The 16871-nt window shown below is 40.9% G+C and overlaps 1 protein-coding gene across 1 annotated transcript; it reads left to right on the top strand.

Annotated features, from left to right (window-relative positions):
• The first annotated feature begins 457 nt into the window (after nucleotides 1–457).
• Nucleotides 458–16659, top strand: odad3 (outer dynein arm docking complex subunit 3). The gene is made up of 14 exons (XM_088603641.1): nucleotides 458–851; nucleotides 2223–2344; nucleotides 2943–3020; nucleotides 3389–3568; nucleotides 4812–4847; nucleotides 5871–5972; nucleotides 6365–6490; nucleotides 6921–7043; nucleotides 7372–7518; nucleotides 8768–8928; nucleotides 10129–10285; nucleotides 11920–12075; nucleotides 14163–14247; nucleotides 15135–16659. Exons 1-14 carry the CDS (start codon nucleotides 767–769, stop codon nucleotides 15263–15265), a joined length of 1689 nt encoding a protein of 562 aa, XP_088459767.1. The 5' UTR covers nucleotides 458–766; the 3' UTR covers nucleotides 15266–16659.
• Nucleotides 16660–16871: the final 212 nt, after the last annotated feature.

Raw genomic sequence — 16871 nt, 5'->3', positions numbered from 1 at the left:
ACCACAGAGAGTCAGGACCTCGGTTTTACATCTCATCCGAAGGACGGCACCTGTTTACAGCATAGTGTCCCCGTCACTATACTGGGGCATTAGGACTCACATGGACTGCAGGGTGAGCACCCCCTGCTGGCCCCACTAACACCTCTTCCAGCAGCAACCTTAGTTTTTCCCAGGAGGTCTCCCATCCAGGTACTGACCAGGCTCACACCTGCTTAGCTTCAGTGGGCTGCCAGTTGTGAGTTGCAGGGTGATATGGCTGCTATAACTGCTATAAGATAGGTAGCTGTTGTAACGTAAGGAGACTTAGAAACACTGATAGTAAGAACCAGCGATGCGAATCCTTACCTCCGCATCTGGGCAGTGCAATGAGGTGTATTTGGGTATTTTGAAAGGTGCTCGGTGTAGGAAATAGTAGTGTGCACGGCCATGATCGTCTTCAACTACAACGCCCAGCATGCATTGCGGTGGAACTTTTTCCTGGCAACGTGATTTGTTTATCTCCCACTGTAGCCATGGAGACGGATGGCTGTTGCTGGGCACCCAGACAAGCTCCTAGTGTTTCACAGCTCCAGCCTAGGTAGCTGAGTGAAGAAGGCCCGAGTCCTTACAAGAGGAAAAATTCATTTTACCGAAACTCGGCGCCAGCGCAGCACACTGAAATAACGGTGGCACCCGAAAGCTCTGAGTGCTAGGTCTTGACGTTATCGGCGTCAGGCATAGGGTTATTCACATTATCTTTTTCACATTCAAGGCGCACCTGGTAAGCATGCCTCTCTCGTTTAATACCGACGCAATTAAGCCTCCTCTACACGAGCAGATATCGGAGCTCCAGAGGAAAATTCAGCTTCTTGGTAGGTATTTCTTTTCATTAACGTTGGACTGATATTAGCCTGTCATCTGAGGGAAGCAGTTAAACGCGTCCGTTGAAGTCCCTTAGCTAGAAACTTGAGTTCGTCTGGTTTAAATTAAGTGTACGCACCACGGTGCATAAAATACAATTTTAAAGAAACATGTTAACTTAAAATCGGCAACTTTCACGTAATTTAACAAAGGTGTGAGTTAAAGTCGATTTTGTAGGCACTTTATCTCGACTTTTACTGTACAGTCGTACTGTACAGTAAGTAGTACATAAATAGTAGATTATGTAAGGATAGTGTTAGAGTTGGCAAGAACTTGTCATGATAAAACGTGGACCATATCAGTCGCTTGGAAGGACGAGCCTTCAAAGTTTATAGGGCATGACTAAACTAAAACATTGCAGCTAACGCTGGGTGGGGGCCGCGCAGAAAGTGGGAGATTTGCGCACCAGATTCAATTCAATTCAACTTTATTGTCATTGTACTTACACAGGTGCATAGTATAATGAAAAGTGTTTCTCATTAGTCGCTCAGGTGCAGTATATAAACAGGACAGAAGATAAGACAATAGACTAACACAATAACAATAACAGTAACGTGTACTACCATAACGTAATCAAAACTGTGCAAAATCCGCAAACAGAGAAAATATAACAGGACAAAAACAGTGCAAGGTAATTCGGGGAACAGTGCAAAAATAGTATGGTGATTAATAAATATTACAACTAATACAGTTTTACTGAGCTATTGAAGGGACAATAGAATTTCGGCTTACATGTCATGTGTGTAGTGGTGTTGGAGTACAGTCCTTGTGGGTACAGGAAGAAGTTAGGAGAGATCATAGTATGATGGGAGGGAGTGGAGGTGTCACCAACTTGACAGCTCTGGGGAAGGACGCCTTGCATGCCTTATTATGAATCAACCACCTGTGCGTTCGAGATGCCGGCGGATTATTGTAATATCTGCGCTCTCCTGACAATATCAGCGTTCCGCGATTTCTCTGTACCCCAGAAGAGTCATTATTTCTCATCATCTTATCGGTGCTGACTGTTTTCTGTTCTCCAGCATTGCCTGTACAATGCGTGTTCATCCGTGGGGGTGGGGATGGTGGAAACGTCCAAAACCACACAGGTGGTTTCTGTTCTCATACCAGCTACTTCGGTGTCCAAGCTGCCACACGTCTGCTAGCTACACTGCATTTTTAAAGCACGTTGTGCGGGGAAAACCATTCTGCATAGCTCTAATAAAAGCACAAAAGAGCCTGGTGGTGATTTACTGCAACAATATGTGTTACAGTAGATTTTGTAATGGTTTTGATATTGAGGAAGAGTGGAGCGTCTTAAGTATGACATTTCTGACTCGCAGAGGGGGACAGAAGCGCTTACTATGAGAGCTCCCAGTGGACCATCAAGAAGAACAAGGAAGCCATCCTGCAGCTCCGTCAGGAGAACAAGAGGCTACATAAGAAGTTGGCTGAAGCCTTAGCAGTAAGATGGTTTAGGATAAGAAGCCATTGGCCTCTTGCCTCGCAGCACAAACAGACGTCATGTGTCTGTGCTACATTGGTCCTGCCGACTAGTTCACGTGAGGCAGGAATAGAGATTGGATCATTTTACATCCGCATTCTGCTTATGTGCTTCACAAATCTAGACTTGGGGCTAATAAACTTTGCACACTGCGGCCTTGGAAGACCAGGGACAGTCGAAGTCTAGGCTGGGATCTCTTTGGAAGACCAAGTTTATACTTCCAAAACATCTGCTTCTCAAGGTCGAGCTTGGGGTTCATCAACCCCCCTTTAATTAATTGCATTAAAGGACGTTTTATTTTGTGAACTCCTTGGTTTAAGTCAGGTTCAAATGACAGTGATGCATAGGGTGGTTTCCTAGCCCATGGTCCATTTTTTGAAGGGCAGTTAAAAAGATAATTTTTCAGTGAATTTGGCAGAGAGCTGCATTTCTGAACAAAGCCCATGTGAAGCTGAGAACCCGGTGAAACAGTAATTGGGAATACTGGATTGAGGGGATGATGGAAGAGGAGATATAACACAGATTCTAACTTTCTGCAATGTGCTGTCTGGTTCTGCAGGGAGATGAGCATGTGATAAAGGATGCCTTCCGGAACCGCATTGCAGAGAGTGCCACCCTGAGGAATAAGACAGGGAAGGTGAGGGAATTCCTGTAAGGTGACCAGATAGCCTGAAAGCCACTGGCACACTGAGTAACTGGGAGTTAAGAGAAAATTGCCTGTAAAACCTGCATAGCTCTAGCTTTTAAGGACAATGCCCCTCATTGTACATGAAAAAAAAAAAAAAAATTTAATACTAGGTCTGTTTTTTCACTAATTTTCTTTCTTGTGTAATTTGAACACATGCATATAAAACCTGAAATGGAATATATGGCTGTCGGGCTGTACTGCAGTCGCAGCCTCGGTTTTGTTCTGTTCAGGAATAAACTGGTTATGCTGAAACAAGTCTTGAAACACACTTAGGTAGCTGTTATCTCACCTTATTCCTGTCTATGCTTGGTCTCCAGGCAGCGATCCAGATCATGGACCAGAAGGTGTGTGACAAAATGAAACGGCTGAATGCTCTGAAGCACAGCACCGAGACTCGCCGGCGCCGCCTGGAGGAGCTGCAGGAGCAGTACAGCAGGGTGCAGCAGGAGAGCCAGGCCTTGCAGCAGGGGGCTGAGGCCAGCTCTGAGGAGGCCAAGGTACTGTAACTGCAGTAACCAGGGCAGAGATCCTGGCCCACACCTCTCTCATTCCTTGCTGGAATGTCGTCATAAAGCTGGGAAGCTATCCATCTTGTATGAGACCTAGTAAATGAAATGGAAAGGCAGGGGATTCAGATCTGATACAAATTATTGGGAAACCAAGGCAAAGTAACTAAATTAGCAGTTTAATGAAACCTTTGGGAAACTGGCCAGATGTAGCATGGTAATTTCAATAGCAGTTGCACAGCACTTTGGCTTGCTAAAGTTTAAAATAGACCTACAGTATTATATTTCTTGAAAACTCTTACAGACAAGCCTTGGCAATTGGGAGCTTACCCGTGGCTCTTTCAGTCTGTCATAGTCTCCCATGCACAGCATGGGGAAAGGTTTGTCAGAGGGGAGCCAGAGAATGGCTGGCTGTGGATTTCAACATGAAGATCCACAGAGCTGGGAATGGTGGCAGCATTGATGCAGTTCATTCTCTTTTTGTTCTGCTTAGAGAATTTTTGTACCTGGCATTGCTCGGATGTACTGGATGTAACCGCTTAATATTTTGGTATAATTAATCACATCAACATTTTTAAAGAAATTCTGTATACTGGTAAATGTTCAATGAGAGGGCAATGTTTGATCTTAGGAAGTGTTTTTAAGTTTTTCAGACTAGGCCTGCTCCAGGCTGTGAGGCATGAAAAAAATCAGACTGTCTGGATACATTGAAAAGCCTGAAGATCAGGACTGACAATTCTGTAAATTTAATAACAGAATGTACATACATTATATATTAGCTGGTTCCAAAGCACAGTTGTACTTCTGAGACAGAAATGCAAATTGTGGACATTATGTAGATCTTTTAGGATGTGAGCACAGAATGGTTGGGACACTTAGACGTTTTAGATTTTCATCTTGGAAAAATAAGACTCCCATTGCATAGCAGTTCACGCCATTTTGGGTGTTCCAGGTTGCAGACTATTGTAAAATGCATCACAGCATTATTTATTTTGAGTTATGTATTTATTTTTTATTTATTAATGAATTTATTTCATTATTTATTTTCTTAAGACATGCCAAAAATAATGTGGCTCTTCAAGTGCAAAATGAATCAAATTGCCAGGCAACTGAAGTCTTTATTTCTATCCTAAAATTTGTTTTTCTTAAAATAACACCGCTGTCCCCACCAAAACATTTTGAAACCACATGACCTGGGGATTCATTGTCACTGACCTTTTGCTTCTATTCACAGAATGAAAGAGAAGGCACAGAGGAGCAGCCCCAGCAGGTTAACACACCTCTTTATATTAATGCAGCCCTTTTTAAGTAGATATTTGCCATGAATCCCCTTCTGTTTGATTAAATAAAAAAATCACCGTTATCCTGATTGTTCAGTTGTTCATGTAACACCACTAGAGGGTTCGCACCTATTTCTGATTGTTAGTATTTACTGCAAGGTGCATCTTTATATACATCTTTGCTTGTCCAGGTCTTCTGTGTTTGATCACTAGAAGAGTGTAGACTAATATTGGGCTGCATTCTGGGGATGACCAATATGCAAATGTTCAGGCCTTTGGGTCCTGAAAGAGGCTAATTATTTTAGCAAAAGGATTTTTATAACTGTACACAGCTTTCAGATAACAGAGCAGTAACATTTGGAGAAAAGTGTTCAATAGATAGAGAGAGAGAGCTGTCAAAGTAAAGCAACTCTTTACACAGGAGTGGATAAAATAATTACAGTGGAGTGTTAGGAAACCAAGCATATGCTATGAAGTGCTGTTTTAAATGTGGTGTTGATTGATTATAGTGAATAGGTGGACTCAGGAAGCTGAGGTCAATATCAGAGACTAATGTGGCAAAAGACAGTGTTAGGAACACCCAGTCAAATGAATGCGCTTTCTCAGTGGCAGAACCATCCCCCAGTCTCAATCCTGCTGAAAACCAGTGAGACTGGTACAAAGGGTTGTTCAGTCCCACACACTGTTTCTCTCATTGCAACCTCAGCTAGATACAGTGCTGCTAGGAAGATGGGATGGGATTGAAGTTGAGTTACAGATATTTTTAAACCTTTTGATCCTGGCCACGTTCTGTCCAAGCTGTTCTTTTTGCTCACTGACTCCCTAATGTTACTTAGTGAGAGGTTTTCTTATTTTGATGGTCCGGGTGAGTTTTTTGCAAGGTTTTGTCGGGACAGCCAGGCTTGTAGCCAGAAGATTTTTTAAACCGTTAGGAGTGTCACTGTGAGGGTACACAGCGTGGACAATGTGGTTGCCTCTCATTCACATCTTTTGCTGTGTTGTTGTTGTTTCAGACCCTACGGATGCTGGAGAACCGGTTGGAGAAAGCACAGCTGAAGGGCCAGGAAGCAGAACACATCATGAACGTGTATCTGAAACTCAAAGCTCACCTTCAGGTGTGGATCTCAGATCCTATTTAATATTTAGGTTTATGGATGCAAATTCGACTCCCTTTATGTACATTTACACCTGGTGCCAGTATTTTAAATCTCAGGTTCTTATTTGCCATGGATAGTTCTTCAAACTTTATTGAATCCTCATTCATTGTAGAAAGCTGTAGTTAAAATCTGTTCTAGTCGGTGACCTAATTCTAGTTTGAACGGCAGTGCTTACCTCTGCGATTCTACAGACATTATCTTTTCGACATACCCTGGCATCTGCTTGTCTGGATTAGTGCAACTGGTAAGCGCCTTTGGGCCCTCACATGAAGGGCAGAGTTTTCAGTCTTTTCTCTCTTGTCCTCACCGCCTGCCTCTTAATTCCCCATGTCCATCTCTTCTTATTTCAGGAGGAGAGCCTGACATTTCAGGTGCAGCTGGATGGTCTGGAAGCAGAGATCCTGCGTCAGCGGCAGGAGCTCAGGGAGCTGCAGATCATGAACAGTGATGCACACCTCTCCAGAGACGCTGCTAAGGTCTGACCGACATCAGCCTGTCCTCATGTACCCGATGTGCTAGTGGAACTGCTGTAGACCAGTGTTCTTGTAGCTGTGTTAATCTATTCAGTTTGTTACAAAACAGCCAAGTTGAAATATTCTGCATCTCTTCATTCCTTATACATTGTCCTTTGCTCTTTGACAAGACATAGCTTCTGAAAATGCAATACATTCAGACATAAGCCATCCCAGTGTCTTGACCAGCAAAGGCCCTCTCTAGTGCTGATTCAAGGTTGGGTCATGTCACTTGCCCACTGTGTCTGAGATTCTCACACACCACAACTCGTACCCTAAACCACGTCAAAGACTTTTGCAAGATCAGCTGAACCGAGTTCAGGCCAGACGCGCTTCTTTCCGATCATGGAAGTGTCTGTGTTCCGACGGGGCGCTATGCATGTGGCTGTTGCAGGCAGAGCTGCAGCGGCAGGAGGAGCAGGTGTACAGGGAGCGGAGAGAGAGGGAGCAGATCCTGGCCGAGTACAAGAAACAGGCCGAGGAGAGGAAGGCCCAGGCAGAGCGCGTGGAGAGGCGGGTAAGGCTGAGCCCGGGACAAAGGCAGTCCTGGTTACTTTTCAGTTTTAATCTCTAACACTGCTTTACGTTCAGATAATGATGTTGTAAATGAACATCAGTCAGCAGCATTCTTTGTTAATTTGTTACTCGTTCATCTGTTATTTAGCTTTTTCAAAAGCCTTCTCATGTAATGTACCTTAGCTATTAATTGTGCCATTGCTGCACTATAAGGACGCACTTCCTGGATGTTTTACTGCTACAATAATGTTGTAATGAACTACTGATGCTGCAGTCTTACTGAGCTGTGTCCTACTGCCTTGTGTTGCTGTGCTTGCGGCCATTCGCAGGCCCAGCGGGCAGCCATGCACCCCGATGAGGCGGGCAGCGAGGCCCACCGCAGCAGCACCAGGGTGGGGGAGGAGGAGAAGGTCATCTCCACCTTCGAGGAGGCTTTCCAGTGTATCAAAGAGGCCACCGGCGTCACTGACACCCAGGTACCGGATCGCGGGGGCTTGAGACGGTCAAACACTGCTCTCGCTTGCGCTTTCTCCATTGTCGTACGCTTTCCCAGAGGAGAATCCCATCATCAGTGTTATTTTTTAAATCAGTATAAATTTACATTAATATACACATATACGTATACATTTTTTTAAATAAATAACTTCAACAAATAGCTTCAAGTAGAGCTTAATTGTTGCCATAATTAATGTAGAGAGCCAAAATGGATTTTGGTTGTGTTTTACACCTGCTCCTATTTGTATGCAAAACTGCTTCCCTGCCCTGGTTGTTGGTATTTCAGATATGCGACATAATCAAAGAGGACATAAAGAATGCAAAACGAATTCTTTCTTTCAAGTAACTTAACAGGTCTCTCGAATTACTCATTTATAACAAGTGAATCGATGACTAAATAGTATGAAATTAGAACTTGTTCTAAATCTTGGGTTCATTCTTGTTATTTCATAATTCTGTGCAACAGTTGACTACTGCTATTTACAATGTAACCGAACCAAAAGATAACCAAACACACCAACATTCTAGTAAATCCAATGAGAAATGAATTGTGTATACTTTTAATGTACAGAATTAACCATAAATATTCTATTCCTTTTTATATTTACAACATTCAACATATTTAGTTTGATAAGTAATTTTTATAACTATAGGTGAAGAGCGAAGGCACATTTTGGCTTGTAGTATTGTACTGAAACATGTAAATATTAAATCACAGTAAATACATTGCATGATTAACACACACAACCTAACATGTTAATACAAATGCTGTATATAAATACAACGCATTATGGTCATTTCTAAGGTATAATTGTTATTATTAGATATGATGATAGTAAGGAGATGTACCTTTTTTATTTTAAATCATGCCACATTATTATGAGCAAACCCCCCTCCCCGCCACAATATCCATAGCAAATCTGTCCCATTTTCTCACAGCTCCTCTGTGTCCGTTGTGTAAATATCGTTCTTGTGCATTTAGGCCAGGGCATAGCTCAACACACAAAGCTGAGCTCTCAGACCCTGCTGAGATTGGTGTGTTTCAGATTCTGTGAGGATGTTTGATGGGCAGCTATGGTGTGTTTAATCACATTGTGTTAGTTACTGTCTTTCAGTAGACCACTGGAAGTACAATTACGTCTTCAGGTGATGAAGGGATTTCCGAAGTTGACTGCTATGACTCAAGTCAGGACACCCTGTTCTCCCCCTGTCTGTGTTGCGCACCTGCAGGAAGTGGTGGAGCGCTTCATCTCTCAGGGCGACACGCAGAGACACCTGGAGCAGCTGAAGAGCGAGAACGAGAAGACCCTGCTCAGGCTGAAAGAAGAGAGGGAGCGATTGCAGGCAGAGTTCCAGGAGATGAAATACTCCGGGGAGGCCAAGCTCTCCAGGTACACAAGTTCCCCATAAGTGCACTGCTCATTCTGTATAACCTGTGTTATGTGTGGGGGAGGTTAATAAACAGACACTACTTGAATTGTTTTAGCTTTATATTTTATGCCCAGTGACTCACTGTGATGTCTTTTCTGTGCTATATCCATGTGATGCCTGTGCATATTAGATGGAGTTCCTGCATTCACTGTGTGATTCTTTACTCTTGTTCTGAGCGCTGTCTGCCAAAGTGACAGCCAGCATACATACTGAGAAAGTGCAGGAGGCGGAGGAATAAATGGACCTATATCATACAAACCTACGACTTTCCAGGGAAAGATTGAAGGGGTACTGTGAGACCCAGACAGACAACAGAAGCAGACATTCCTGGGTGTTAAAACTTTATCCAGAAAAGATCAAAGGTCAGAGAAGCTGGAAGATTACTAGATATGGGTCCACATTCCCTTACTTACTTTAAGAAATAGTGCTTTAGCAGGACTTCAGGTAAACAAGAAAATCTATATAAGCTGTTGAAAACTTTGTATTCTGCAGATGTTGTGCTGTGGTAGTTCTAGCTCATAGTAAAACACACTGCAGGCAGTGTGCTGGACAGCAGTCTCTCCAAGTGATGCTTGGGGGTTGAAAGCAAGTTAAGCTGCCTTTATTTATAACAGCTGTAGTGTGCAATATCTGCAATATGCAGGTTTTCCATATTTCTGAGTTTTTGAGGAGTTATCTACCCCACTACACGTGGTCCTCATCACCATAAGCAGGAAGGATCCCACAGAATTGTGCAGAAGTTACTCTGATCATTGAACAATGTTCTAACCTCCTGAGTTGTTTGGTGTAAACAAAGCTACAGAAATTCTTATGCTACGGTCATTTTTACGTTTTTTTCTTTATGTGAGATTTTGACTCAGGAAAGCAACCCAGAGAAGAGAGCTAGCAACAACCTTTTGAATCCGTCTGTCTTCAGACTACACAAAGCATTTTTAGCACTTTTCGTTTGGATTGTGCACAGCGCCTGGCCAGATCTCCACCTTTTCTTGCATTTTTTTCTCCACCCTTTCCTTGAAATGAAGCACATGCTGTATGCCAGCCTGCTTGTCTAGTAAGGGAATAAAGCTGGTAATTGACTGAATTAGTTTACAGTCCTTAGCCTCCATAATTTCACGTCTCTTACCCGACATCCCTATTGATGCCCGTTCTCTGTCCTACAGCGGGCAGCAGATGCTGGAGGAGTGTGAGGCTCATCTGAGGGCAGAGGAGAAGCGCCGAGACGAGTCCAAGGAGAGGCTGGAGAGGCTGACGCGCACCCTCAACACCGTGAGGGCCGGAGTGGAGCACCTCAGCGACAAACTGCAGCACATCAAACTGGTACCTTTTCCGCAAAACAGATCAGAATCCCAGCTGCACAGAGGGTGGATCCACTTCTTGACTTTTGAGCAGCAGGCTCTTGCTCAGACTGCGCTGATAAAGCACACAAGCAAAACATTTAATACTATTTAAGCTTCATGGAGTCATTAAAATAAACTGATATATCTAATATCTGGTCTTGGTTTATAGGTAAGAGCCTTACAGAACCAGTAACTGCAGAGATCGCTGTGCAGTGGTAGTCTTATCTCATGATTTAAAATTGCAGATAATGACATTTTTTAAATGACTTTAACTTTATCAGCATGGGCAGTGGTAAGGATTTATATGGTATGGGGAGATTGCAAATAAGTGCATCAACATTTAAATAACTCTGGATCAGCCAAATGTTTATTGTTCTGTAAAAATGGGAATTATTTTTTTTCTAATTTGATCTACAATGTGGGCATTTATGTGATTCTAATTTTCTTTAAGGAAGATTTATTTTAAAATGTAGATCAGCAGAAAAAGACCCCTTGACACAGAGGGTGTTGGATGTCTTCCATGAGCTACTGTACCTAACCATCTCTTTGAAGCTCTTCTCTTCTCCCTGCTCCTTTAAGAAACAGCTGGATAAGATCCTGAGATTAGTTATTTCCTAGCAACCAAGCAAGGGAGGCAGCCCTAACTACGACCTCTCATTTGCAATATTCCTTATGCTTTTAATTAGGTTTGCATTGTCCAGCATAAATTAGCACATGCAAAGCACTTTTTGTTCTGTTATATGAGTGTAAACCTCTCAGCTATTGTATAACTGCCTCTTTGAATCTATTAATTTTTGCTGCAGCGCTTCTCAGATTGCAAAATTAGAATATAAAACTACATAATATCAACATAATGTAATGAATATCAACAAGAATAATATGTTAGAATGCTGTGTGTTCTAGATATTGCATACAGCAGTTCTCTTTTTATACAGTAGCTACTCCAGCATCAGAAATACTAACAATGTGTTGACTATAAGCAATATGATTATTTTGGATGCCTCTTGTACCTGAATATGTACTGTAGGATTATAAACAAGACAAACCTGTTCCTACAATCAAACAGCAGCAATGGTATTCTGACTGCTTTAGATTTAACTCTAAATCTGCTTTGGCTATTATTTATATAAATGTGTATAAATGTAATTTCATACTGAAAGGTAAAAATTACACTGAAGCATTGTTACACCATGCAAATAAGGTTTGTACTGATTTTATGCCAGATCCACTGAGCAGCATTTACAATTCTGAGAAAGATGCATTTTAAGATAGCTTTGTTAGATGCTTCCAGTCTTAACTGTAAGCCTTTGTTTTCTGAAGCTAGTCTTGAGTCTTTACTGACGCTTTAGTTTGCTAATCCAACCAGCACTTAACATTTTATTTGGTTCACCTGCATCACACAGTAAATTAAATGCTAAAAAAGTAACCTGAAAGTTTGCAATTTGCATAATTCTAAAATAAATAGGCAGGTTTTTAACTAAATATTTAGGTGGTGGCCAGATAACAAACTGACCTGGAGCTGGGAATCACGTTGTAAACAGCCAGGTTCCATCCTCATGAGAGAAAGGGCATGGAACTAGGTTCAGTCAACATCTCCCTTTCTGTCTCCCAAAGCCAAAAAGCCAGGTTCCGGCTGTCAAGGTACCCCCTACCTCAGAGGAGTATGTCCTGGAGCTGCTGTTTCAGTCAGAGCAGAAACTGCTGGAACTGCTGGAGGAGCTGCAGGGCAAAGACCTTGCTGCCATCCTCAAGGAGATGGAGGAGGAAGAGGTGAGAGCACAGAAAGAAACTGAACAAAGAAACCTAGAATATATTGTAAAAATATTTAAGAATCACTATTTTTATTATGCCCTCCTTTACTAGGTTTCAGTTTATTGGCTAAACTGAAACTTAGTAAAGATGTGAAGCCTGTTAATTTCCTTTGAATCATTCTTGTATTAAACACCAACACCGCAGAACAACAGGAGTGCCACTGTATTCTGTGAGAGAACCGCTATGCTGTGATTATAGGCCACTTAATGTTACCAACCTCTAAACACCTGAAACACATAGACAATTGAAACCAAGTTAGCACAGAACCGTAGCTGAAGTTGGTCATTCCTGACCAATAATGTCACACTCTCGGCCATGATATCTGAGTGTCATCAGGGAGATGAATTTTTGACAAGGCTCAGAAATAAGTATCCTTATATCAGATTTTAATATGGAACTTTGCAACATGTTATACTGCCTCTCAAATTTCATAATCTTACATGCCAAGATTACTTTTTTTGTAGAACAATTACTCGACTGTCACTTTATTTCAGCAGTGCTGGCTAAAATATCCATGCCTTCTAAAATAGCAACATCCTCAAAATAAATGAGTCATTTTGACATGGTATAGCATGTCAAAAAGTATTAGAAATTAGTGATTGATATACTGGGTTCTTTCACTCAGCATGAAAACAATAGTTTGGAGTTACCAGGTTTCTTTGTTTTCAGGTCTCTGTCTCTCTGTTCTCATGCAATGATGAAATGTTCCTGATGTTTGTATCTCTTTATATTGTAAAAGGTTTTTGACTTGGTCAATGTTATTGCAGGTTATGAATTAATAGATATTCACTTTTCAAAAAAACATTTTGTGGTGACAAGAAGTATGCTGCATATATTTATAATTATATTAATCTAAAATATTACTGTAGAATACCTAGTAACGACTTGTTTTCTCTGATAGAGCACCAAAGTCCATTGTCAAAATGCATAATCAAAGCTGTCCATTCACAATATCATAAATAATTTGTTCAGAAAAGCATATGTGGTTTACAACAAAATAAGTATACACCTCATTTAATTAGTGCTTCACATTCTTCGGCATCTTCAGATTCCATTAGAGTGTTTTTTTCTGAAATTTGAGGGTGTGCTCTTTAGCTGGGTGCTTGACTTCTGTGTAGGTCTGTATCGGTTTCTCAAAGAATCTAAGATTCAGAGCAGTATGTTAAATCAGAGTTTTCAGGGGATGTGCAACGATTGGTTGACTGCTGACACCATCTGTCCAGGGGGATAATACTGTAGGAGAGACGTCAGGCAAATTCTTAACGCAAGTTGTTTGTTATGGAAACAAGACTGGCTTTGTCAGCAGGCCATACCTGCTGGGAAATGACTGTGCAGGCACATAGTGTTCTGGCTTTTGGCTTCTGACTTCTGTTGATGATGGTATAAAATCATTCAACTTTGTTATTTTGCAAAGAATATGAGTTTTGCATGTTTCACATCATTATTGACACTTGAGGTCTGTCCTGTCAGGAATCATTCGCAGAGTTGTTTTATACCAATCAGTAATCCTTCTGCTAGCCAGCTCTATGCTTTAAGATTTATTGAATCGATTCCAGATGTCACAGGTTCGAGCCTGAGTTGTGTCAGGTTTGGGATAAGTCAGAGACAACTCTGTTGGTTTTCTGGCATTTTGTGGCTTGTGCCTGTAGGCTTGTTGTGACATTATTGAGAACAAGCTCACAGCCTGTCAAATGACAAAAGTCTCTGCTACACTGTGTTGTGAAAAAGCCACTACTGCAGAGCCTAGTTCTAAGAAATTACTATTAATTGGATAGTTCCAAAACTGAAATAAAACATCAAATCATTTGCCTGTTTTCCTTCTCAAATAATTCACCAATATAGAAGCATAATAGAGGGTTAGAAAACCTGTTGAACTGTGGACATTATTAGAGTTTACTTATTTAATAAAAAAAATATATGTTAATGCCCATAAGGTCCATAAAGAATATTCAGAATATGGTACCTAAAGGAATAAGTGCCTTCCTATTTTAGTAAACAGAAAATATAAATCTTCACTAATATTTCACAAATGCTTCTCTTTGTAGTTCCATACTAGCATTGAGGGAAAACTCCCAGCCTACAACATGAGGATCAAACTCCCTGAGACCCAGAAACAGGACCTCTATGATGGTGAGTGACTTAAATCAGCCAGATTCTAACATACTGTAGTTTGAGTTTTCCATTTGAATTGTAAAAGATGGAACCCTGGGTTTTTAAGCATGTAAAATGCTTTTATTTGGAGCAACTCCATTCCTCCATGGACAAAATGCTGCAAGTTATATAGCAGCTTTTAAATTTGCTAAAGATTAATACCTGACAAACATGTTTTTTATATTTTATGTTATTTTTATTGATGTAATCAAGATCTGAATTGCAATCCTGAGGAACCTGTGAACATGGAAACTGAAGAAGCCCCTCACTAATCTAAGGATTTCTGGAGACAAGGAATTTCTTCTCTAGAATGCTTTAAGAATTTTTAACATGCTTTCAAAATCTGTAATTTTGAGAAGCTGCACATCCAGTAAGTGCTGATAAAACCTTTTGTTGACCGAGTTCATCTTTGCTTTGTGCGTGACATTGTCAAGGTCACTTGCAGGTTGAAGATTTAGGTTTTCATATCTTCGTCTTGTTTTGCATTTTTCTAATTGTTTCCTCAATAGTAATACAGTCTTATTTTTCATTATGTAGGAAATTGGCCCTGTAATAATCTCAGTGAATTAGTCTTGGATCCGTTGTTTTATAAACAATAATATTGTTTCTGTTTAGTATTTAATTCTAGTTAAATCAAGTTGTGGTTAAATACTTTACGGCATACAGAATTGTCCTAAATCAGCAGGGTATGCATTTATTTAGTTCCTCCTGCAGAGTTAAAATCCATATTATGCTTCTAGTGTCTGTTTCTGGGCTCCTTAACACAGCAGCAACGAATGAAAAGTACTGAAGTAAGCAGTGCGTTGCTGCCGAATCTGTGTAATGCAGTGTATAAAAAGAAGTATGTTCTCTCTTCTCTATGCTAGAAGAGGAAGAGAGTGGAGAAGACGAGTCTGACATCGTAACTCGGGCCGCGCTGAAGAGGCAGTCCCAGCAGATCATCGACTCCAAGACCAAGAGGAAGACACGCACCAAGAAGAAGAAGGGCAAGCATTAGGCATGCTGCTGCCAACCCCACCAGCAGTTCATAGGACAGTTTTGGAGAGTAGAGGTCAGGTGGGTTTTGAGGGCAAACCCTGTTGACTTTCCCTAGGCCACTAACGTAGACCCTGTAAATCCAGTTTGACAAAACCAGCTCTATTTGCCAGTCTGTGAAGCTGCTAATTGTTTTACCGTGGTGAGGGTTCTAGCAATCCTGGCTTTCAGAACATCTTGCTTCACTTGCTGCACCAGCTCCAGATGAACTCCTCCCAGTTTTCCAAAACTGTTTCAGTGGAAAGGAAAACTAGAAATCTTTGCATGGGGTCCCGAGTGCAGTCCGCGTAGTGCCATAGTCTAGCAGGGTGTCGGAGCCTCTTTCACATATTTTGACTGAAGAGAAGGGGAAAATAAGTCTAAGGCTTAAAGTCTTTATAGTTCAGAGAGTCTTCAAATGCCTGCTGGACTGTGGCCTTCAAATACCAGAGTAGAAGACCCCTGCTCTATTCTACGCACATATGAGTTCTTGACCTAGTTTAACTTTAAACTTAGAAACTTACTCTGCATCAAAATGTCTACTTCAGTCCCTAGTAATACAGCATTCCAAGCAAAAGAAGCAAGGAGTTTTTATTTAACAAAGTGCAGAGTGTGATTTTTACAGCATTCTCAGTTGGGCACCTACGCACCCAGCCTGATCAGCTTTATATTCTAAACAACCATTTGTATTCATGTTGAAAGCCCTTTAGTGCTGAGGACACAGATCTAGTCGAATTTATAGACCATGTAGTTGTAGTTAATGTGATTTTTAAAACACTGACAATTTCAAGTATGAGCTAAAAGTATGAGCTTTCTGAGCTAAATCTGCCTCCTTGGAACTAAGTGGTTGTGCAAAAACTACATATCTACCAAATTCTTTAGGATACTTTATTTCTCTTATACTGGACATTTATAGTCTTTATCTTTGCTAAATGTATCCAGGATTAGATTGATGTACATACAAAAGTTAAATCTTCAACCCTCAAAATTTCCTTCTTAGTAATTGGGAAAAGATCTCATTGCTCTGTGTAATGAATATATTTTTTGAAGATCTTTTTATTTGCCATCTTTAAAAACAAACCTTTGCTCCCTTACAAGAACAGGCAATAAGGATATGAGGCTGGAAATGCTTTTGATTTTAATGGGTAAAGCTACTCTTATAGTGACCTCAATAACTCAAATGGAGAGAGACAGAGTCTTTTCAGAACATCAAAGCCATTCTCTGTCCTCTACTTGTATTTGAAACTGTTGTATGTGTGATCTGGTCTAGTAAATTTAGTTCTGACCTGCTTTTATTCCTGTAGATATTCAGAATTATGTCCACATTGTCTAAGGCGATGAGAATATTCTCACTTATTAAAATATTACACAAGAAAATTCATTTTCATGTTTATTTTGTTCTTTTAGATGTTTTAATTATTGTAATAATAATTATTAAAATATTATAAGAAGTATTTTGGCACCAAAATTACCACAGTTATGCCATAACCCCTGTGCATTAAATGATCGTGTTCCAGAGTGATCTTTTTTTGGTGTTTTATGACACTTGAAACCAATCCCAAACAGCCAGGGATGTTCTTTCACTGTTC

Source organism: Lepisosteus platostomus, chromosome 13 (genome assembly GCF_059453375.1).
Source record: "Lepisosteus platostomus isolate fLepPlt1 chromosome 13, fLepPlt1.hap1, whole genome shotgun sequence".
Taxonomy (NCBI): Eukaryota; Metazoa; Chordata; class Actinopteri; order Semionotiformes; family Lepisosteidae; genus Lepisosteus; species Lepisosteus platostomus.
Note: the sequence above shows the minus strand (reverse complement) of the source record. Positions and strands in the feature narration are given on the sequence as shown.